General features: G+C 41.0%; 2 protein-coding genes across 3 annotated transcripts; both read left to right on the top strand.

Moving 5' to 3' along the window:
* Positions 1-476: 476 nt before the first annotated feature.
* On the top strand, positions 477-2,262 carry LOC105382813 (lysozyme). The gene is made up of 3 exons (XM_011552765.3): positions 477-661; positions 1,027-1,185; positions 1,538-2,262. Exons 1-3 carry the CDS (start codon positions 529-531, stop codon positions 1,666-1,668), a joined length of 423 nt encoding a protein of 140 aa, XP_011551067.3. The 5' UTR covers positions 477-528; the 3' UTR covers positions 1,669-2,262.
* A 164-nt stretch (positions 2,263-2,426) lies between these two features.
* On the top strand, positions 2,427-22,960 carry LOC105384756 (START domain-containing protein 10). Of its 2 annotated transcripts, none has more exons than XM_048624742.1 (6): positions 2,427-2,556; positions 3,277-3,570; positions 6,268-6,415; positions 17,602-17,734; positions 20,866-21,133; positions 21,504-22,960. In XM_048624742.1, the coding sequence occupies exons 1-6, from the start codon at positions 2,545-2,547 to the stop codon at positions 21,864-21,866; spliced, it is 1,218 nt and encodes a 405-aa protein (XP_048480699.1). In that variant the 5' UTR covers positions 2,427-2,544; the 3' UTR covers positions 21,867-22,960. The 2 variants fall into 2 exon arrangements, with proteins under 2 accessions (XP_048480699.1, XP_048480698.1); XM_048624741.1 differs by having other exon boundaries at positions 2,427-2,990.
* The last annotated feature ends 1,513 nt before the right edge of the window (positions 22,961-24,473 follow it).

Raw genomic sequence — 24,473 nt, 5'->3', positions numbered from 1 at the left:
TGAGTTACGCTTCATCTACATTCTACAGCGGTAGATTTTATAAAAATACTCTTATCACTTTCTTACACAATTTGATTAAGTACCTATTTACCATACTTTACCTTAAAGTTTTACGTAAATATTAACTTATTCTGAACGGTATTTTCTTATCAGCCGGGGAAAAACAGTCACCAAGTTATATGACAATGTAGGTAAATGTTGAACTTATTTTGGATTGGTGAAGTAAGATACCGAGATATATCAGTAGGTACTCAGATCTTATACAAACTCTCACTATTGAACTCTCAGTTCAGTTTTAAATTGCAAAAATTTACATACCTACCTCACCTCTACCGAACCAGAAAGGGAGTTCCCCTTTACCAAGTCGTCACTAAAATAACAGTGCCCGCTACAGCTCACATACAATGCACAATGTACCTACAACGTATTATTCATCGATAAGAAACTATATAAAAGCTCATACGATTGCCAACTGTATGTATTAACATTCGCACTCTTGTCTTGTCCGGAGATATTAAAGAATATAAAATGTCGAAATTGGTGTTTTTTGCTTTATTGGCCTTGTCCGTCGCGTTGTCTGAAGGGAAGGTATTTTCTTCAGACTGTGAGCTGGTGAGGGAGCTGAGGAAGCATGGGTTTCCTGAAAATAAAATGGCCGACTGTAAGTACTACATCTGTCTGTTAATTTAACTTATATTTTGTATTATATTTAGGTATCATCCTTTGCTCCTTCCTAACCTTCTGCCTGTCTCTATAATAAAAAATAGCCTCCAAGTCTAATCGGCTGGAGTCTTTGGTTCGATACCCGAGATGGGCCAGTTTGAAAGTGTTAAAGTATTTACTATAACTGGATCCTTTTTCTGCTCAACAATCTTTAAAGACAAACCATAGTATAGTTTTCACTATAGGGTGAACTAAAGTACCTAACCTTCACTTAAAATCTGCTCGCTGAAGTGGCAATGGCCTTTATTCTGAAGAACCTGCTGGACCGTACCCTTGGTTTTAATATACTTTCCTGTTCCCCAGGGGCGTGTCTGATCAAGGCGGAGAGCTCCCGAGACACGGGCAAGGTGAGCAAGCCCAACCGGAACAAGTCGGTGGACTACGGGCTGTTCCAGATCAACGACAAGTACTGGTGCAGCAACACCGCCACTGCCGGCAAGGACTGTCACGTCACTTGTCGCGGTAAGATTAATTCAATTCACGCACATAACTATGCAGTTAATGTTACGGTAGCACCTTTTTAGGATTCTGCTTGCGTAAGTTCAAGCAAGTTGGGGACATCCCGGTGATGGAACGGGATGCGAGGTACTATGGACGTATTAATTCATATGGTGGACCGATATTTTCGCGAAATGTTAAATATGGTTCTTAAACTTAGGATCAGTAGGTAAATCCTGCTGCTGCAGTGTAATGACTATTCAGGAACTTACAGCGCTACATCTACTTACTAAGTTCTGCTTAACTGTATGTCCTCAGTTGTGAAACCGGCACTAGGAACCCGTATATTGAAAGCATCACAATGTATTTATTTTAGAGTTGATAACTGACGACATCACGAAGGCGTCCCAGTGCGCGCACAAGATCTTCAAGCGCCACGGGTTCAACGCCTGGTACGGATGGAAGAACAAGTGCCAGGGAGCCCTACCTGATGTCAGCAAGTGCTGAAGAGAGAGAGACGATGTGACAGACTATATTAAATCTTTGGATGTAATATTCATATCGTTTTTTAATTAATTACCTACATCACAACGTTCGAAGTTCGACTACCGGACTTGCTCATGGGATACCTGGATACCGGGATGGGATACCTGGGATAAAAATTGGCTAACTAGTATTTATAAATTCAAAACCATAATATAAGTAATAAACTAGTTAGTAACTTTATAGTCAAAAAAACTATAAGAAATATGAAAAATCATTATAATCGACGTTAGTAGTAAGGAAACCCCTATAAGTAAGACGTAGCTAGTGACGATTCAGACACGAATGTAGTATTTTACCTATTATCGATAAGAAAGCGTATAAAAATACAAATAATAACCGTATACAAGTACCTATTAATATTTGTAGGTACATTCTCGGGATGTTATGAACATAGTTAGTTATTTGAAAGATTAAAGATAGAGTTACCCATTGGATATAAACTCTAAACAGTTCAGGGGTTTACATTTCACTCACTGGGTCTGGAATAGTCTGGATGCAAAATTCTCTATCTTGAGAAGCTGGCCAGTTTAAAACCAATTTTATTTGCTTTTTATATAAAAAAAATATGAAATTGAAAAAAGAAATCAACATTCCGAAAACAAAAGCCAATCTTATTGTTTGCAACCAGCACAGCTGCTGTTTCTATTAGATTGCATTGTGGTCCCCAGGGGTGTGCCTGATTACGGCGGCGGAGAGCGGCAGCGACACTGCTGGTATGGTACCGAATAGATCTGCCACCACGGTATCTTGCTGATCAACAGAAAGGACTGGTGCAGCAAAAGTGGCAACCCTGGCAAGAACTATCATGTAATGCGCCACGGTTAGTCGGACTCACCGATGTCCGGAGAGATAACTAAACGAGTTCTCGAGTGGAGACCACAAACTGGCGACCGTAGCGTTGAAACGATCGGCCTGCTGGATTAACTACCTTACACAGGTGGTCGGTAGTGGCTGTATGAGAAAAGCCAATGACATAGTGTTGTGGAGCTCCTTGGGAAAGAACGCTTATGAGCATGTCCAACAGTGGATGATGGGTGATAATGATGAGGTCATGTCATGTAACACGTTGAACTATTCTTGAGGGTTATTGTACCTTGACACAAAACGATCGAGAGCTGCTGCGTACGTAGGTAGGTACATTACATTGTTCTGTATTATCATGCAATATATACAATTATGGGGTGATGGTGATGATAAGAATGATGAACCATGCGCTCTTAGCCTCACAGCCGATACCTACGCGTCCTGAGTGGGTAAAGGAACGGCTTGTCTGTAGGGTAAGGGTAAGTTCATGGTCATATGTACGGTCAGGTGCAGAGAAACTTGACCCCCCTCTCATAGTAACAATGCTTCTGAGGGGGGTCAGGTATCTGCCCCATACTGTACCTACCATACCTGATACGCAACACATATTTTTAAATCATAAAACTAGCATAAAGGTAATTAACTCTGGCATCTGAGTAATATCAAAAACACAAGGAAGGTGACGATAACAGCAATCGTTAACAACATTGTTTAACGTGTTTAACGCAGCGGGAATTTATAAAATGGCTGTGAAATTTCGCGCAGGCGCGGTGGCGGCAATCGACGCGCGGGGAAGTAGCTGGCTCGGGGCGGGCGGGCGGCGGGGCGGGGGTCGCCGCGGCCGGGGCGGGCGGCAGTCGGGCCGGGCGCTGGGATGCGGCGCGGATGGTGCGCGGCGCGGACTGGGCGCGCGGCGAGGCGCGCGTCGCCGAGGACTCTGACTTCGAGACCCTGAAGACCCTCCTCGCCTCCGTCGACGGCTGGACCCTCGAGTATGAAAAAGACGGCATCAAGGTCTGGACGGAGAATGCGGCCCACGGCGCTCTCCGCACTGTCAAGGTTTGTATCACACACCAAATAAAGAGCTCTCTTTGAGACTTTAAATATGCCTCTTGTGGTCAAGGGCATCGTTTTAAATGGAGGTTTTTGAGTTTTTATGTCACCCGCTGCTCTCTTTTCAGCCGTGGTTTTTTGTGTTATCAAAGGGAAAATGGAAATGAATATAATACACACATCACACATGTACATGTACTACATACGTAGATAAATGTTAGTAGTTTTAAGCACATTGTGGGTAAGCTCTGCATCAAAACACTTAAATGCTGAGTGCTGGTAATTAATAATGCAGGTACATTAAAACAGCCGTGGATTGGTTGATGTGTCGGCACTCGGGGGATCGCCGACGCGACGTGTGTTGTTTGGTTAGGAAATGCAAACTGTTTGCTTCACACCCCCGAGCTTCGTAAAGCTTTGAGCTTTTGTATACAGACGTAATATTTGCATTGTTTGTACATTTTGGTTTGGTTGGGGGTTGAGGGCACTAACCACGCTACTTAAACTTTATACTCACACATGTTGGTTTCTGGCTGTTACGTGTCGTTAATAATTAGATTTAGAAAGTCACTTGTAGAAAAAAGCATACAATGAAAAAACAAGAAATAAGTAGGTAGCTATACTTACTAAAATATAAAAATGTACTTAATTGGTCAGCTTACGTGAATCTATAACTCTAGGTTTGAAATCTAAGTACTCAGATAGATTTCAAACCTAGCCTGCATAATTTGCTGGCTTTGCAATTCATATTCAGACCATCTGAGTGCGAATAAACCGTCTATTCTATTATGAGAGATGCACTTTGAAGTTTCTTCCTCGTAAGCCGTCTTGCACTATTTGCCATGGCGATTTTCCTTTGTGCGTTCGAGGGTGAATAATTATTTATTTATTTATTTTCTAGATGTTTATATGGTATAGTTACTTGGGTACTTAACTCTTTTCACGATATTTGTGTTCAACTAATAAAAAAATAAAAAACAACTAATGAAATAAGAAAACGAAGGGCAATGATTGTGCATTAGACTAAAATATGTATGGTGGCCTGCGCCTAAAAGTATACAGGCGGAGTTTTAAAATAGCGATCTCAAGCTCACATGCTGCTCAAGCACATCCACATAAATACCACTGCTACACACATCACACACAACACTTCCCCGGATTTATAACAGATGTAGCTGGTCCATTGATCATCAGGGATCGCTATTTTAAACCTCCGCCTGTATACTTTTAGGCGCAGGCCACCGTACTTATCTTAAAATTCGTTCTTAGCTATTTAATATAAACCCATACCAATATTGAATATTCAGTAATATATAAGACAATAGAATAGTTATTCCCTATTTCAGCCATCAAGGTACCTATATACCTTACCTACATACCTACTTAGTATTTAAAAATATATTTACATAAAATGTTTAAATGTTAGTAGGTAATTAACCCACATAGAAGTAGAAAACTTAATTAAAACTGTTGAATATTTATTCAACGTAGAGATGAGCTCAACTAAAAGTAACAACTGTAACTTAAATTAATTAAGTAAGTACTTTTTTCATCACTCATGCTCTGAAAGTAGATAAGAAATAATTGCTTGAAAAGAATGATGTTTTATACATCATCGTATACATAATTCTTTTCAAGCAATTAAGTAAACGATCTAGTCTCGGTAGGTATCGACTACCGGCTGACGGCAGACTGGTAAGCTAGCATTAATGAATCGTGAGCATTGATTTATAATTCAGCGGTGGAAACCGGAGGATGCCCGGGTTACCTACTCTGACTTTACGACCAAATGCTTTAACTACCTCGACACTTTTAAATCACGCCTAGATAGCTTTTGGCTAGCGCAACTTTGTTCAACAGCTTTGAATTCGTGAATTGGAAGTGTGCCCCTGGATCTACGGCTCATCTACTCAACCAGTTGGGATTGTGGTCGACAGTAGTTTCCACATAACCTTTCCAACTTCGTCTACCTGTTGAACATTAAATTTAGGTGGTAGTGTAGGCTAGTATGAATTTTTATCAAAGGGACCTTGATAAAAATTTGCTTAAGTATTCCAAAGGTATACCTAGTTACCTGATAAAATTTTCCAATGTGGCAGTGCGTGCATCATGTTCGCGTAGGTAAGTATATGCGACAAAATGTAAACCGAGGTCCTAAATTGGTTTGATACTCGTAGATAACTGGATAAGTACTCCATGCAATTATTTCTAACAACTTCCGTGATCTAAATTGAATAAAATACACACTTCAAACCTGAAATTCCCCTTTTCCGTCGGAGGAACAAACATGCGTTGTCTGCTTTTCTATGTGTGTACTATCAAATACCTAGATTTTAGTCAAATGTTAAAGTTAGATGCCAGTATCTAACTATAACTTTCCACAAGATGCTCTAACCACACACCGGGTCTAACCTTCCACACAGTTGGCTCTATCCTTCCAAACAGCAGCTCTAACCTTCCACACAGCGACTCTAAACTTTTACTCATCTGCTCTATCCTTCCACAAAGCAGCTCTAACTTTCCACACAGCGACTCTAACCTTTTACTCATCTGCTCTATTCTTCCACAAAGCAGCTCTGAGTTTCCACACAGCGGCTCTAAAATTCCACACAGCTGCTTTAACCTTCTAAACAGCGGCTCTAACTTTCCACACAGCGGCTCTTACCTTACACACAGCAGCCCTAACCTCCCCCCCTCCCGCAGGTGGTGGCGGAGTTCCCGGACGTGTCCCCGGAGGCTCTATACGACGTGCTACATGATCCGGAGTACCGCACCGTGTGGGACGCCCACATGCTCGCGGCTGAGGACGCCGGGCATATCAACGTTAACAATGACGTCGGGTATTACGCCAGTGAGTATCTATCTAGTTACAAGTCATCGTAAATTCTTGTTCTTAGCTTAGTATCGACGTCAAGCAAAGTTGTACAACTCCACGGTTGATGAGTTCCACAAGCAATTTTTCACTTTTAGCATGGTCTACTTATGGCCGCGCGCGCCCCTTTCATGAAGGTTTACTCATCCGTCTTATGACAAAGCGTTTCCAGATAATCACTGTGCTTGCAGTCGGTATGTAAGTAAAGAAGCCGATCCTGCATCTGCCTGCATAGGTGTTTCACGACCAGCATTCAGCATTTACATTCAGAAAGTTTTTAAAACAAAATAAAGAAGGATCGTTTTTTTACGTATAGGTACTCTATCACGGTATCAAATGCTTTAATCGCATCTGAAGTGCCCGATTCAGTGGAAAAATAGGCCCATCGAGCGGCCTTCAATTAGTTACTCTACTCAAGGAGTAAATGAGATAAGAGGCTCAGATTGAATGTGTTTAAGCAAGTACTCAGTTGTTCCATCAACAACCCCTATTGTGTTGACTATAGCGGCTATAGTTACGATGGACGGGCTTATTGGATCGTTAGGCACTTCGCAGTTAACAGCTTATTACGGTTGAATAGGCAGCCTCTATGAGATGGTCGCTATCGTATTCTTTCATCCCGAGGTTCAGTGGTCACTGGGCGCCGGTTTCATTTACAAAAGCTTTCAATTAAACTCTTATGCTCGTGCAAAAATAGAGGCATAACTTGTTTTGAAGTTTTTGTTTCTTATTTTCTGAACTACTTAGTAGGCACGTAGTATGCTCGGCTCGGAGATAAAATCCGTAACTGCTTTAAAAACTTTGCCAGCAAAAACATTCATGTTTGCATACGGCTTGTAAAATTGGAATAAGCAAAATGTACAAAATGAATTTTAATATTTATTATTCCTCCGCTGATGGGCTTCATTAAATTAAATCTTCATCAAATTGCCTCTCATTGGCAGTTCTTCATGTTCAGGAATTTCGTGGAAACGTAATCGATAGCTCTTTAGACGAAAAGAAGAAAAGTTCGGTAGGTAGGTATGTAGGTGCTATTGGATTATTTGTTCTTAGGGTGGCTTTGAATATGATACCTATATCTATGTATATTATTATATACCTACCGATTAGAGTGTTCTTTATTTAAATAAATAGTAAGAGATTGCTGATGGACTTAGAATAAACACACAAAAAAAAAACTATGGCAGATCTTATCAAGGCTCAAATTGATGATGATTTCCGCGATACATAATAAATATGTTTTACCTGTATAGGCGGGATGAGTGCGTGGTGTCAGCAGGAGTAGGTATTAAATGCAAACACTTACAGTTCAGTCCAGGGTTTATATTGAACAAGCACACACAAAGTCTATAGTAATTTAGAAGGAGAATGCACAAGCCAATAACACAGCAGAGTTTATACTATTTAGCACTTAGGTATAAAGCGTAAGCTAGTAATTAAGCAAGCTAGGTATACAGCGGAAAGATCGCGTAAACGTAAGCAGTAGCGGGCTAGCATAAAGCGGCACAGGCTTCGCGTCGGAGTTGAGATTTCGACTGGCGGCGCACCGGCCGCGGAGGGCGCGCGAGGTTGCGCGGGCGCGCGGGGCAGGGAACTTGCCTCCGGACCGGTATCGGCGGCCGCTCGACTTGACCAACAAAATAACCTACGTATAAAATATTTTGTGCGTTCTCGATGTATCACGACAATTTATCCGTCGGGCACGATACGTTTGGTGTTGTATGATGTGTGTGATGTATGTGAACTTAGTATTAATGTTAGTAGGTATTGTTAGTGTAAATAGTATTGTATTTAATAATAACAACTATACTTAATTAAACTAATATAAATATTAACTAGTGTGTAAGATATATATTGTAAATATTATACGTAATACAATGTAGGTATAAGTGTAGGTATATACGGTACAATGTAAATAGATAAGAATAACTGAAATACAATATGTAACTAAACAATGAATGAAAATACAATTCAGTTCAACTGAAAATACAGTGAATGTATAAATGTAGGTAATGAAATCGGGAAGATACCTACATCACTCCCCTCCAGAGGCCGTCACTACGGACGATAAAAATCTGGAAAACGGACGTGACGACCAGAGCGAGTTGTCCGAACAGGATTAACTATTTTCTCTGGTGGTGTGTCAATAGTAGTGGGCAAGTTGGTTTTGTCAGTGAGTATGTAGGCCGGCTTAAGGCGGTCTACTGATACTGTGACATGTTTGCCCTTGATTAGTAATTTATAGACCTTATCTCCTCTTTCGATAACTTCATGGGGTCCGGTGTATGCAGGTTGCAGTGAGCCTCGCAATGCATCGTCTCTCAGGAAAACATGAGTCGAAGTGGCGAGATCCTTGTATACAAAAATCTTACCATGACCGTGACGTGAAGTTGGTACAGGTTGCAGCTTCTCGGCAAAAGAGCGTAGGCGGGCTAATAATTCTGTCATATCAGTACTACTGTCTACGCTATGACCAAAGAACTGACCTGGGAGTCTTAATGGCTCGCCGTAAAGAAGTTCGGCGGAGGAGGCTTGCAGATCTTCTTTAAAAGCACTCCTTATACCTAGTAAGACTAGTGGAAGAGATTCAGACCAGGTAGAGTTGCTGTGACACATTATGGCGGCTTTGAGTTGTCGGTGGAATCTTTCCACTAGACCGTTGCACGCCGGGTGATAGGCAGTCGTCCTCCGATGTTTGAAACCAGCTAGAATGGACAAATGGTGGAAGAGGGACGATTCAAATTGCCGGCCGCGGTCGGTAACTATATCTGTCGGACAACCAAATCGAGCTATCCAGCCAGATACTAACGCCTTGGCCACCGTTTCTGCAGTCATGTCCTCAATGGGAATGACCTCTGGCCAACGTGTGAACCGGTCAACAGCTGTCAAGCAGTAACGGTAACCACTTGACATTGGTAAAGGTCCAATCAGGTCGATATGCACGAACTTGAAACGTGCAGGAGGTAAGTTGTACGTACTTAACGGGGAATACACGTGTCGATTGACTTTAGCACGCTGGCAAGATTGACAAGCTTGTGACCAATCTCGACAGTCTTTGCGCATGCCTGGCCAAACATAGCGTTGTGCCACTAACTTGGCACTAGCGTTTGCACCAGGATGGCTAAGAGAATGAAGACTGTCGAATATTTGCTTACGCAAAGGCTCGGGTATGAACGGTCGTGGCGTCGGAGTACTGACATCGCAGTACAACTCCAAACGACTGCCAGGTATGTTCATTTTCCGTAGACGAAGTGATGATGATGCATCGTCCAGGAAGAGAGCTAGCTCTTGGTCAGAAGCTTGAGCTTGCGCTATAGCTTCATCATCGACGGTGATAGTCTGCAATTCACTAACACGAGACAGTGTGTCGGCTACAACATTGTCCTTGCCGGCAATATACTGAATGTCTGTTGTGAATTGAGATATGTAGTCTAGGTGACGGTACTGACGGGGCGAACAGTTAGTTTTCCTCTCACGGAATGCGTAACAAATCGGCTTGTGGTCAGTAAACACTGTGAAATGGCGGGCCTCGAGCATGTGACGGAAGTATTTAATGCCTTCGTATATAGCTAAAAGCTCACGATCGTACGGTGAGTACTTTTGCTGCGAAGAACTAAATTTCCGTGAGAAGAAAGCTAACGGCTGCCATGTGTCGTCCTTGAATTGCTGTAACACAGCACCCATTGCCACGTCAGATGCATCGGTGATCAATGCGAGTTTGGCCTGACAATCTGGGTGAGCAAGCAATGTCGCACTGCAGAGGTTGGACTTGCAGTCCTCGAATGCTTGCAGTGAATCGCCTGTCAAGTGAACAGGGTGGGAAGCTTTAACTGAGCCAGTGAGCAAGGCATTCAGAGGAGCTTGTGTTGCAGCAGCTTGGGGCATAAATCTGCGGTAAAAATTGATCATGCCCAAAAATCTCCGGAGTTCTCGAACTGTGGTGGGCACGGGGAAGTTTTTGATGGCCTCTACCTTGGAATCCAACGGCTTCGTTCCTGCTGTGGAGATTTGGTAGCCGAGAAAGGTAACCTCAGACTTACCAAAAACACACTTGGACGTGTTGACAAGGATGCCGTATTCCTTCATTCTCGTGAAGAGTTGTCGGAGATGACTCTCGTGCTCTACCTCGTCTCTAGAAAATACCAGAAAATCATCGAGATAACAGTAGCAGAAGTAGAGTCCGCGAGTCATCTCATCCACGAAACGTTGGAAGGTTTGGCCGGCATTCCTTAGACCGAACGTCATAAAAGGGAATTCGAACATTCCGAACGGCGTGGTAATGGCGGTTTTCGGAATATCGTCCACGCTGACAGGGATCTGGTTATAGGCCTTGACCAAATCAATGGTAGAGAAGACTCTACAACCAGATATGCTGTGGGAAAAATCGTGTATGTGCCTTACCGGGTATTTGTCGGGTATAGTTCGAGCGTTGAGAGCTCGGTAATCACCGCATGGCCTCCAACCGTTGTCTTTCTTAGGCGCCAGATGTAGAGGTGACGACCAAGAACTCTCCGATGGCCGGGCAGTACCGCTGGCCAACATCTCCTCGAACTCTTGCTTAGCAATCTTCAGCTTGTCTGGAGCTAACCTTCGAGGGGATGAAGAAACAGGGGGACCAGGTGTAGTACGAATGTGGTGTACAGTATTGTGTAGTGTCGTACGTGTCGTGCCAGATGGTCGAGTAATCTCAGGGAATTCCGCGAGAAGTTTGTGAAAACGCGTGTCACCAGTCGAGACCTTAACTGAAGTAATACTATTACATATCAAGTCTACAGAACCAACAGTTGACAAAGAAGTGGTGTTATCAATAAGGCGCTGATTGCGACAATCTACAATTAAATTATAAAAGGACAGAAAGTCTACACCAATAATAGGTTTGGTCACATCAGCCACTATAAAACGCCACGGATAGTCTCTACGCAGTCCTAGGTTCAGGTTCAGTTGAGCAAACCCATAGGTATCGATGGTGGTACCGTTAGCTGCGCACAACTGGTAGTTGGTCTTCGCACGCCGTTCACGCAGGGCAGATCGAGGGAAAACGCATAGGTCGCTTCCGGTGTCCACAAGAAATTGTGCTTTCGATCTGCGATCTGTAACGAACAGGCGACCGGTGGAGCTGGGACAATCGTTCGTCGCCATCACTGATTGCCCAGGGAGTTTTCCGCCTTGTAGTCGCATGGGCGGATGCAGGTCTTCGCGCTGCTGCCGAACTTGCCGTGGTACCAGCAAAGGGGATGCTTCCGGTAGCTGGATTGCGACCTCTCCCTTGACCGAGCAGAATGACGAGTCTGTGCATGATTGTTCCTTGATCTGGAACGCGATCTGTGCGATTGCATGCTGAGTGCTCTTACTTGCTGCGTCAGTTCGGCTATTTGCTTAGCCATTTGGTCCATGGAGCTGCCAGGTGAAGTGTGGTGGGAAGTCGAAGCTACTTGCGGTGACGGTGGAACAACTTCATGGATCCTGTCCGCCAGGTCAGCAAGCGTCTCGAGTGAAGCGGTGGGTTGAGAAGCGAGGATGGTCTGGATGCTACTCGGTAGTCGGCTCGTCCAGATGCCAGACAGGAACTCTTCGGGTAAGCCGGGTCCTGCTAAGTTGCGAAGGTGCCGTAGAAAATGTGATGGCTTTCTGTCGCCGATCTCCTCTCTATCCAGAAGTCTCTGCAGCTTCTTGGCCTTGGACTGAGACAAGGTACGTATGAGCTCAGTCTTCAGCTTCTCATACTTGTCCGTAGCCGGTGGGTTCAAGACGAGCTCCTCGACAAGATCTGCGTACTGAGGTTCTAAGTTGCTGAGGATGTGATAAAATTTGGTCTCATCGCTGGTGATCCTCGACAGGTTGAACTGAGCCTCCATAAGCGCAAACCATATTGCAGGCTTCTCCGGTGAAAACTGTGGCGATTTTACGCCAACTCGAAAAATATCGTGACGTGCGTCAGTGGAAACGGGATTTTTCGAACCGCCTTCTCGAACGTCGCCGGATTCTGCGTCATCATTGGACATTGTGCTTGGTGTGTTTTCCTCGGGGTCACCAGTTATAGGCGGGGTGAGTGCGTGGTGTCAGCAGGAGTAGGTATTAAATGCAAACACTTACAGTTCAGTCCAGGGTTTATATTGAACAAGCACACACAAAGTCTATAGTAATTTAGAAGGAGAATGCACAAGCCAATAACACAGCAGAGTTTATACTATTTAGCACTTAGGTATAAAGCGTAAGCTAGTAATTAAGCAAGCTAGGTATACAGCGGAAAGATCGCGTAAACGTAAGCAGTAGCGGGCTAGCATAAAGCGGCACAGGCTTCGCGTCGGAGTTGAGATTTCGACTGGCGGCGCACCGGCCGCGGAGGGCGCGCGAGGTTGCGCGGGCGCGCGGGGCAGGGAACTTGCCTCCGGACCGGTATCGGCGGCCGCTCGACTTGACCAACAAAATAACCTACGTATAAAATATTTTGTGCGTTCTCGATGTATCACGACAATTTATCCGTCGGGCACGATACGTTTGGTGTTGTATGATGTGTGTGATGTATGTGAACTTAGTATTAATGTTAGTAGGTATTGTTAGTGTAAATAGTATTGTATTTAATAATAACAACTATACTTAATTAAACTAATATAAATATTAACTAGTGTGTAAGATATATATTGTAAATATTATACGTAATACAATGTAGGTATAAGTGTAGGTATATACGGTACAATGTAAATAGATAAGAATAACTGAAATACAATATGTAACTAAACAATGAATGAAAATACAATTCAGTTCAACTGAAAATACAGTGAATGTATAAATGTAGGTAATGAAATCGGGAAGATACCTACACCTGTCTCTTCTGGTGAAGCAATCATAATATTCATAAAAGACAAAGGCTGTGTCACCCCGGAGCCCCGGACACCACATGACATATTCGTGCATTAACCCCGGGGCGTGGGCCGCATGCGATGCAGATATTGAGCCCCGCGATGTGACACAGTCACGAGCCACGCTTCACACCTTGCTATGTACCTCTACATTATTTATAAATATATATTAGCTGTAACTAGATTACCTCTAGCTCTATGAAACTAGAAATACTAGGCCAGTTGGTACAGTTTTTTTCCTTTAGTCCCCTACTGCCCCCTTTACATAATCCTGGAAACTTCAAAACGGAGTAGTTACTGGTAAAGGTATGAAAAATTGCTATATATATACGTGCCTAAGTATCTGAAAGATGCCTGCACCACATTATGATTATTGAAAAAGCTTCACGAGATTAGCATGAAATTTCAATGAAAAGTCGAGGAAGCTAAATAATTCCTAATACGAGTAGTTTCTGAAAGTATGCGTGAGCGTAAGAGCGTAGCGCTTTCAGCATAAGCTATGGTATTTAGACTGCGGCTAAAGTGAGAACCAACTAGTTAGCTTCGTAGCATTAGCAAGCGGTGAATATATCTAAGGTGAAGTGCGGTAATTGCAACTAAAAATATTGAAGTCGTAACTTCATCATCTGATAATTCTTTATATATAAGGAAATAGTATTACTGTAAAATCATGCCAAAGTCAAAATTTTATGTAGATTTTATTCTACTATCATGACAAAGAAAAACTCTGAAGAATAAAGAGCTATTGCCAAAAGTTCCGGCAAAGGCAGAAATAGTTGCAATTACCCCTCCTGGCGGGTAATTGCAACTAATCGTTTTATCTCCATTTTTTTCTATGTGTGGTGTATATTGTGTATTTGAAACACAAAGACTAAGAGAATATTCATAGGATTGTGACACTTATCTCCTTGTAACTACGACCAATTTCGCATGAAACTACTGTTTAGCCGTGGGTCTGGTAATTGCAACTAATTTCTCAAAAATAGTGATGGGAACTTTATCGTAATTTTATCGACAGTCATGTAGTGTCTGCCATCGACAAGCCAAGAAGACCATGGTAGCAGAATAAAACTCGGAGATAAAAATGAATAGCTATATTTTTATTAATCAACATTAAATATTTTACTAATGTTTAATCAAACAGCCTTTTTACAATTTTTTTGGAAAGTTTTCGGAATTTACCGCAGGCAGGATGCCGGGTGGAATTTTGCAGGTTTTCTAAAAAAAATTATGCTTAACAGATATGTTTAAAATTTGGTATTCAGCCTTTTATTCTTATTTGTGTGTTATATTATTAGTGATTGTATCGATATATTCATGTTCACTGCCCCATCACTGGCTTTTTCCAATTTCATACAAAAATTGGCAGCTAATTGTAACCACCCTAAAAACTGCAAAATAGTTGCATTTAACAGACAGACTGCAGACTTTGCATTTTTTGTCTGGTAAATGTAACTACACAGAAAACTCGGAAAACAATCGCGTTAGAATAAAACAAATACATACAAAATGACTTACCGTTATTACTTTTTAATTTTTTTTGGAAAAACCTTGCGAGGAACCACTAAAAACTATTTTATAAAATAAAAATGCACACCATGTCCATCTGACTCCAGCAGACTCAAAATGGCCGATGACAAAAAGCTTTATAACTCCCACAATTCTTGAGCTATCAGCGCCATCCACATTTTTGGGTAGAACTTTTATGATGTAAAATTGATTTTAGTCTGTCGTTTTACAATGAAGTAACTCTAGAGGGAGTTATTGAAGTTAGTTGCAATTACCGGATAGTTGCAATTACAGCACTTCACCTTACTATTAGCATTAGTGATACGTAATACTCGCGTGTTCCATCTTAGCGGTGGGTAATTACACTAGATTATTTAATTTTATTATAGTTTTTGGGTGGCTGTACATGAGCTTTAGGTCTCTCTATTTAGGTAGAGTATGCTACATTTAATTTAGTTAATGTCCTTCCTCTATAAGTTCAAAATGAACCTTTCATCACACTTCTATGTTGTTTATAAGTAGTTTATAAGGTAGACTAGTCTCTGTATACCTAAGTATTACACAAAACCACTGAATCTGCTACATTTAAAGCGACGTGGTGTCGGCGGCGGCGACGGTTCGTTGTTAAACAGAACAAGTATTTACGTCCTCCGTGTGCCGGCGTGTATACATGCACGTCACACACTCTGTATATTGTGTATGCATGCACGCCACACACTAGTGTATACATGCACGCCACACACTCTGTTCCATTGTGTTTACTTGCTACACACCCGCTAGGAGCTGGATAGCGGTAAGAATGTCGCGCCGCTAATATTTGCACAATGCACAATGTTCCACACATGCCAGCCTAATGTAAATGTGGGGAATAAAGCTTACTCTACGATGCCAATAGCCCATTTTTAAGACGGCAGGTTGTTGTAAATGGGTACCATGTTTAATTTCTAAGTGCAATGACTATATACTTACCTACCTACTGAATTAATGACGGCTTCACATTACAGTGTCGTGTAAATGCATCAAACAAACATCCATTCGTTTACTTTCTTTATTTCGCATCCTGTATTAATATTTCCATACCTTCAACATATTATAGCAATAGTCTCAGATAAAGCAGTTAATATGCGGCAGCATGATTTGATTCGCAAACTAATTAACTCGATTTTCGTTTCATAGTTGAGCGATTTCACATTTGTGCCGCGAGTTCGCCGCGCGCCGGAGCAAACCGGCCGAAATGATATTCAAATTAGAATTCTCACTCTACGTGCGACGTAATATTCCCATTCCCACACTTCAGCTGTACTTCAGGATAAACACACAGAAGGTGCACTCTGCTGAAAGCGGTTTCTAGCATTTAGTGCTCGCCTGAAGATGCAAATAATAGTAGGTATTCTAGAATCTACCAGCCTCAGCGCTGACTTGCGAATCGGATTTTCACTCATAATTTAGTTCTACTATGTTTGTTGGTAATGTATGGTAGGTACCTAGTAGGAAGTTATATATTATGTATTGTTATTACTTAGGTAGGAACTACTTAGCAACATGTTTTTCAGCGGTTCATGGTATTCTATTATTCACATTCATAATGGATTACCATGATTATTATATTAGACGACCGAATGGCGTAGTGGTTAGTGACCCTGACTACTGAGCCGAAGGTCCCGGGTTCGATTCCCGGCTGGGGCAGATATTTGTTTAAACACAGATATTTGTTCTCGGGTCTTGGGTGTTGATATTTATATTTAGTATCTATCTATCTATGTATTTGTGTAGATATATCAGCTGTCCGACACCCATAACACAGGTTCTACCTAGCTTGGGGTCGGATGGCCGTGTGTGAGATGTCCCCACATATTATATTATTATTATTATTATTATTAAACTGCTTATTTTAAATATACTCAACATGTTTGGTTTAAATACTTCGATATTCGTGATTGCACCCTCTGCTCTAATGACTGAGCAGTTTCCCAACTTTAATTCTAGCCTAAACAAACATTCAAAGCAAAGTTAGCGACGGAAAACCGTCATGGAAGAGAAAAAGTAAATTGAGATTCTTTGAAAGCTTTTTACGGTTATTTTCTTTTGAAATACGTTTATCTTCGAATATCTTTAAGTCTACGGAATCAATCAATGTTTAATTTGTGTTGAAAGCCGATAATACTGTAAAGTTAAGCTTTAAAAGAAAACATACCTATGCTACTTATTCTCGTAGTACCTAAATAGTTCAGGTTCGTTATGTTTAACTATCTACTCATATAAGCGTCAAGACAGAATAATTTCGCAATCAGCAATTCTAAAACCAACCCAACTAACGACCTAATAATATGTCCTAATTTACAATCGACTGCAAAATTGCAATCTGCATACCGTACACTAGATTGCAACAAATAATAAGTTATGTTGACTTACCTCTCTCTCAGCACAAGCTTGCTTCTGTTGGGGTCTACCAACCCGCACTAGAACAGCGGCAGCGTGGTGGACTAGGCCTAAAACTCTTCCTTCGTTAGAAGGAGACCCGTGCCCCAGCAGTGGGGACGTGATGGTTGTGATGAGTGATGATGAGTGGAGCTTAGCGGACTGTATGTTAGTGATTGTAGGCCCTGGGGGTGCTTGTAGCTCGTGGAAGTAATTAAAAGATTGAATTAAATTTGATCCGTGTATTTTCGTAGTAAGAGCAGAAACGGAAGAGGAAGTTGTACATAGACAACAAGGATATAAAAAATAGACTATAAACCATAGATAATTAATATTGCTATACAGCAAACAATGAGTTAACTTACGTTCTACCCGCAGTGTCGTGTCCAGCGCCGCTCAAGAACCGCGACTTCGTGCTGCAGCGGTCCTGGCTGGACACCGGCGACGAGAAGATGATCCTCAACCACTCCGTGTTCCACAAGGACTACCCGCCGAGGAAGGGCTTCGTCAGGTGAGAAACAGTAACAATACAAGGTCGTAAAAAAGTGGTATAGTAAGCCGAATGGCTGGCCATTATGAAAAAGTTGTAGAACCGAAGTTTTTCAGAATTCGTTTATTTAACTTGTGAATTGAGTATACTTGTGTACCGGACCAATATACTACTTTTAATTATTTGTAAGAGAACGATTTTTTAAGTTTATTTACTAGGTATTTCTTATATATTTGTGCAAAAAATAAATATTTCTAATGATTTCCATCAGTTATTTTTTGCTGTTTTGCAATGCAGTCAGCGTAAATTTTTATGTGCTTTCCATGAAGAATAAGAAAATAATAATAATTATAAATACTTAGATGATTTAACGAAGATATACCTGGTTCGTAGCTTAAATATCCAGGGAATATCGTCATACCTACCTGGCGGATTTTCCACGAGAAAACTTTTAAAGTTCGAGATGAGATCTTCACGCTCTACTTCCCACAAAACCTATCAGCATCTCTGAGCTGTATCGATTGTCCCGTGATCCGCGCAACAGGTCATATCATTCGAATGCTAAGCCGATCCGATTGTCCGTAAGCCGATAATGCCCTTGTGGGAATATCGCATCGAATCCACTAAAAGGGACAATAGCTTATCGATAGCTTTTCCAGTAGATTAGGTACTAAATTATCTGCTACCTTCGATGTCCATGACTGGACCAACCTAATAAAATTATTATATTTGGTAGATAAAACAGTTACAAAAATGCTTATTTGTTTTGAATTTTAGCTAAATGCTTAGAACCGTCTTTGACAGTCTTTGTTAGTATATCTGGCTTGTGTCTATCTATTTTTATAGGTACATCTTACCTATGATATGTGTTACATATAAGTAGACAATAGAGAGCAAATGTAATTAATCCTTGTCTGGCTAGACCGAGATGTGTATCGCTGCACCCGCTAGCCGGCATTGTGTTTATTTGTGCAACAAAAACAAGTTAATCAATAAAGTGAATCAACGTGTAAACTCGGTCTGCAAATTGTTCTGTGGTCGCCACCGCAATGCACCTGAAAACCTATGCAGGTGTATACGTTCCCTGTACTTTAGAGTTGGCTCTAGCTTAGTACTGCAGGTAAGTATAGATAGATACCTATACGCAGTGAAACGCATATATGCAAAATATGCATGTAGTCTACTGCACCATATGGATCTTCTCCAAGACTGCATTGTTATTGCCCACGTTATTGCCATATTCTCCACGCTTGCCAGGCGGATATCTCCGATATCACACAACGCAAATATTTAATACTCAACCAATCAATAAATCAATCGAACCGGGGACTTTCCGCAATCAGAGACCTTAAAACCACTACGCCGTCCCGTCGCGTTGTTAGAGCAGTCTAGGACAGGGAACATAAGCTACACAACACAACATTGCCCTCTGTAACTGGGACTAAATATAAATTTTCTTTTTTTGTCGATCAAATATCGCTTTTATAATGGGAATATACAGAGTAAATGTGACCGATATTTGTTATTTAGCTGAAAATCTGAGAAACATAATATAGTAGGTAAGTGTAATAACTCTACAAAATTCGACGTCCCCTGAAGTCTTAGAAATCCAGGTTTCACGGACCTACCTACCTAGTTCTGGTAGTATCTTCATGCGCACGGCCGCAGCCCAGCCTGGCTCGTATTTACTCAATTTGCGGCGGCGCTCTCAACAGCAGATTAGATAACAGTCGTTGAGCCGTGACCGCCAATCAATCCCCTCGTTGGTAAATAACTTGATTTTTTCAACAAATCTAAGTAAAAACGCGAATTACGTAATCGGCCCGCGTATGTTTAAAATTGTTTCCGCGGTTTTCCATTTATTTGATGTCTTTGTGTTGCGAAATTGCGTGTCCTTTAATGGGTTTTTAAGCCGCAGGCCAGATCCAACTTATTTTTTATTCCCATATTCTTTAGCGCAAAATCTAGAAAAGCGGAGTGGTTAAATGGTAGGATTATTTAGGTTTAGTACCTTATATTTTAATTTTGGAGATATGTTACACTACACTATAGTTAACTTATAAGTACTTATGTTATTTCTTGTCCAATATCAATTAAGTTCATTACAGTTTGCGGTTTAAATAAACACCCCGCTGGTGATCTAATAAACACTTAGCCGACTTTGCCAGGCAATCGATGAACTATATTGATACCTGTCCTAGATAGAGGCTGGTGTGAAGTGGCGGAGAAAATATCATTAAAATGGAGGTAGATGCCACAGCTTGGAGTAAGTACTATCAGGCCGACTTCCGTATGCCGCTGGCGCGTGAAATTCAATGCTACATCCATCCGGCGGCGGCGCGCCTACAGAAATGTTTGAAAGCAATCTACGCTGAATGCAAACTTCACTGGAAACTGGAATTAAACCTAGACGTGGAACTAACTACAGAGTGGGAACAGCTTTCGCAAAGGAGGTGTGGATGTCGTCGTATAAACATAGCTTACATGTTATTTGTATAATAGTATATAGTTGTGTGGATAGTGACGCAATCCTGTATAACAATAAAATTCCCTTGCCATATCAAATATCCTTGGTTTGGTAACTATCTATTATGAGTATGGCAATGCTGAATTACTTACTTATATTATATTTTGTTCAGGCCTTTTAGTTGTTTATTTAGAATTTTTCGATCATGAAAATATCTTCTTATTTAAGTATACTTAAGCTTATTACGTATCGGAAATTGATCGAAATGGATATTTGGAATTTTATGTTTACTTATTTAACTATCGTCGTTGTTTTTTTATTAAGTACCTAATCTACCATATCATTATACCTAGCTGCCCAATGACCACTCTATGCTTACGTCATCGTGAGTCGAAGTAAATTCCAGTGTTCTGTGCTAGCCTAGCATAGGGTATTACCATTAAGTCTAGACATCATATGGAGTAAGACTAGTAGCCACAATTTCCTGGCGCCGTCATAAAATTCTTGCCCAAATCTACTAGACTAATGAAATTGTCTCATGATATTATAAATGTGCTACCTAAATTGTCTAGATAAGCAGGTATACCTACTTGTCACTAGGCGAAACGTTAGATGCAAGACACATTCGAAACCACCACAATCTTTACTACCCATCCAATGCTCAATATTATTTTTTCTTGTCCAGAGCCCAATCCCTTCTGACGGGGTTCACGGTGCGCACGGCGGCTGGGGGCGGCAGCTGGCTGGGCTACGTGTCGCGGTCGGACCCGCGCGGCGCGCTGCCGGCGTGGCTCGTGAACCGCGTGACGGCGCAGCTGGCCCCGCGCCTCGTGCACCAGCTGCACGCCGCCGCGCGCAAGTACCCCGGCTGGAAGAACCTCACCGACACGCCCTACTACAAGCCCTGGAGGCACCCGGAGCAGGTCCCGCCGCACCGGATCAACTTAGCCGATGTAAGTTGAACTAACTCTCGGCCGCAACGCCGCAACTGTCTCCTTACTAACTATTAACTACGTTATCTGTAACGGAAATGTTATATTGTAGTCACGTCTGTGACCGCAACTTGAGTTAGCAACTTTAAAAGACTAGCAAGAAAGTTTTGCGGCTAGCGCCGCTTGCTTCTTAAGTTAGTTGTCTGAAGGATTAAAGCTATCGGACTCGATTGTTCACCGGAGCAGAAATGTATCGATAAGAGTTGTTATAATTTTCCCCGTTAAAGTTTATGACAAAGCATCTTGTTAAGTTTTTTAAAACTGTTTTGTGTTATGGATGGCTTAATTCAGTAGTTGGTTTATGATGCAGTAATGTGTGTGTTGTTGTCAGTGCGTGGACCCGGACGCGCCGGTGGCGGCGCCGGAGCCGCGGGCCGAGCCCTCCACGGCGCGGCTGCTGCCCGTGCCGCCGCGCGCCCCCGAGGCGCATTCCGTCGAGGACCTGGGCGACCTCTCCTCCGAGTTCAGCGTCGAGGTGGAGGAGGACTCGCTCGACCAGGCCCAGGACCCCATCAAGAAGAGGGGCAAGTTCTACCGCCTAGTCAAAACTATGAAGAACAGGAGAAAAAGTGTCCAAGTGGCCAAGAGCGCGGACGACCTGCAGGAGGTGCGGCCCGAGGAGCGCCCGGAGAAGGCCAAGAAGGGCTTCAAGTTCCACCGGCGGTTCAGCGTGAGCCGCGGCCGCGAGGACTGACCGCGGCGGCGGCGGCGGACCGGCCACGGCTAGGCCTCCTCTCAATTTAACGCCAAAATGAATACCAGGTTGTGTTGTGGTGATATTTGTCTAAACAAATTCGTAGTCTGGCTTTGCTTTGAGAGAACAAGAACATATCGCAAAGTTACCCACAAACATATTTAGGTATACTGTCTACATTCCCATTAATTCTATGGTCATTGTCATGTTTTGTACGACCTTAGTTATTATTGATATCGTACCCTATGTCTATGTGGTTGTATTTCTCTATGATTAAACTGAAGTTATGAGCTTATTGATTGATGCCGTTGATTGGGTGCGTGATTGATTGGTATTTCTATCTATACTTAATTAAAGTTAAAATGGCCAAAAAAGTGAAATAACATAGGTAAGTTGTTGAGAAAATTCAGTAGCGTTTTAAATGAGTGAAGATTTACTTCCGAAAAATGATAGTTACGATAAATTACCTACATGATGTTGATGTATTGCGAATTCCGAATGACGCTGACGATTAATCAGTCTGAAAGATTTGTAGCAAAATTGAGCGCTTATCGAATTCAGATTCAGTCAGAATTTTATTTACCTATTTACTTATTGTTACGAATACATAGGTAGTGACATAATATGTGCATATGCCATGTGCATTAACAAAAATTTACATATTTTATATTAACAAACATTTATGTACCTAACACTCAGTTTTTTTTTATATACTTGACTAACCGTATCTATAGTGAAGACGTTAGTAAAACCTAGCAACCGATGTCGCCGGTAAGAAGTTGGGGCTCCATCAACTTACTTTTTACCTCACTTCAGAAGAATTCAACACAAAGAGATTTATCGGGCAATTCAAGTTTTTGTCCGTTTCACGTAAGACTTTTTTATTGTTATGGAAATGTTCAAGGGCGGCAATTACATATATATCTACTTAAAGGTAATGTAAAACCTACTTAGAAACAATGAACTTATAATTATAATGAATTAATAATCATGTAAGTTTTGTTAGTGAAATGTATACTTTGTGTTGCTTTATTGTTTGAGGTGAAATACCGAGAGGATGTTGCAAATGTGGTAAGTATTTATAGTAAGCAAAACAAAAAAAACTTTGGCTGCATAAAGCTGAAATCATTACCATAAATTATTATGGTGTGATATAGGTACTTACTTGCTTAATATAATGTACCTACTTAGGATACATAAAGGTTTTGGTTTGAATTGGATAAGTACGTTTTTCAGTGAATCATAAAAAAACAACATTTACCTACTTACCAAACCAGTGGCATAGGTAAGTATTTAATATTATTTGAACCGGTAACAGTTACAAATATAGAAATATTATATCTTATACGTAGGTATAATTTGAGTTATTTAGTATCTATAACAATAACTAGTTATTTTTATTGCCTATCGTTATTTATTACTTGTTTACTTACCTTCATAAATATTTATAAAAAAACGTGTTATTTTTTATATTATCATATATAATATCTAGGCAAATGATTTTTTTGGAAATATATTCCATATTCTATGTACCTATAGACCAAGTAAGTACCTACATATCTATATCCTTTTTTGGCTACATATATTTCTTACTTTTACTATCAATTAGGGTGCTGGAGCTATGTAACTACCAGTTACTTCATTTTAATTTGCCTTTCAGTATGCTTTTTCATCTCTCATCTCCTTCTTTCATCTACTTATGTATATACAGAGTGTTTATAAAAATAGGTTTCAATAAGCCGAAAGGGATCACTCGGAATGTCAGTATGAACAACTTTTGTTCCCAAAAAATGTCATTCCTTATAGTCTTTGTTGGTCACGTGACGCGTGACTGAAAATAGTGAAAACTATGGACCTAGTTTTTAAAGAAATCTTGTAAAAATATTTTTTTTCAGAATGATGATGGAACAGGTCGTTTTACCTCCTTTCGGTTTACTATAGGTACCACTTTTGAAACACCATACGTATATCTAACTATCGGCTGTGTCTAAAAATTCTTACTTGTAAAATATTTTACAGTTTTATCGTTTTAAAATTTTAAAGATTAGTTAATGTACTTAGATGCGGTTGGTGATGACTGTCTTTTGTGTGAGGATAACAGCCCAATATAGCTAACCTGAGAAATACCGAGGAGATTTTCAGTGTCGATGACTTAGGTAAATAGGTAATCCTGTGTCTTGCGCGAAAGCCATAACAAGTATCATAATACCTTATTACTTATATACTTATTAAAATGTTTTGTTTCTTGCGTATCGCTAGATGGCTTTAGATACTGTATGTACTTGGTTTTTTTGTTTGTTAATAATGTGAAGTATTTTAATTAAATTGTTGTCGTGGGCGTGGGTATCCTGAACAGTTTATTTTATTAGCCTACGAATGGGTTCACAATTTTTTTAAATGTAAGTCTTGCTTAGATAAATAAATGGTAGGAATCTACAGTATAAATAATAGACATGTTACAAGACCTGTTATAATTGTATAGCTTATTGAATGTTTACTGATCTATATAATTTAATTTTAAATATAACATAATTAAGTATGAACTCAATATTGAAGCTGTAAAAGACAGTATAGTTTATTGAGTAATACGTTTCACTTCTTCATATC

This window comes from Plutella xylostella, chromosome 12, assembly GCF_932276165.1.
Source record: "Plutella xylostella chromosome 12, ilPluXylo3.1, whole genome shotgun sequence".
Classification (NCBI taxonomy): domain Eukaryota; kingdom Metazoa; phylum Arthropoda; class Insecta; order Lepidoptera; family Plutellidae; genus Plutella; species Plutella xylostella.
This window is presented reverse-complemented; position numbering and strand designations above follow the sequence as displayed.

What these genes read in the sequence shown, in the direction of transcription:
- LOC105382813 (XM_011552765.3), top strand. Translation starts at nt 529, where the DNA reads ATGTCGAAATTGGTGTTTTTTGCTTTATTGGCCTTGTCCGTCGCGTTG. An exon ending in TGAAAATAAAATGGCCGACT is followed by an intron (nt 662 to 1,026) that starts GTAAGTACTACA and finishes CCTGTTCCCCAG; the next exon opens with GGGCGTGTCTGATCAAGGCG. An exon ending in CTGTCACGTCACTTGTCGCG is followed by an intron (nt 1,186 to 1,537) that starts GTAAGATTAATT and finishes TATTTATTTTAG; the next exon opens with AGTTGATAACTGACGACATC.
- LOC105384756 (XM_048624741.1), top strand. Translation starts at nt 2,892, where the DNA reads ATGGTGATGATAAGAATGATGAACCATGCGCTCTTAGCCTCACAGCCG. An exon ending in GCGCTCTCCGCACTGTCAAG is followed by an intron (nt 3,571 to 6,267) that starts GTTTGTATCACA and finishes CCCCTCCCGCAG; the next exon opens with GTGGTGGCGGAGTTCCCGGA. An exon ending in TGACGTCGGGTATTACGCCA is followed by an intron (nt 6,416 to 17,601) that starts GTGAGTATCTAT and finishes TTCTACCCGCAG; the next exon opens with TGTCGTGTCCAGCGCCGCTC.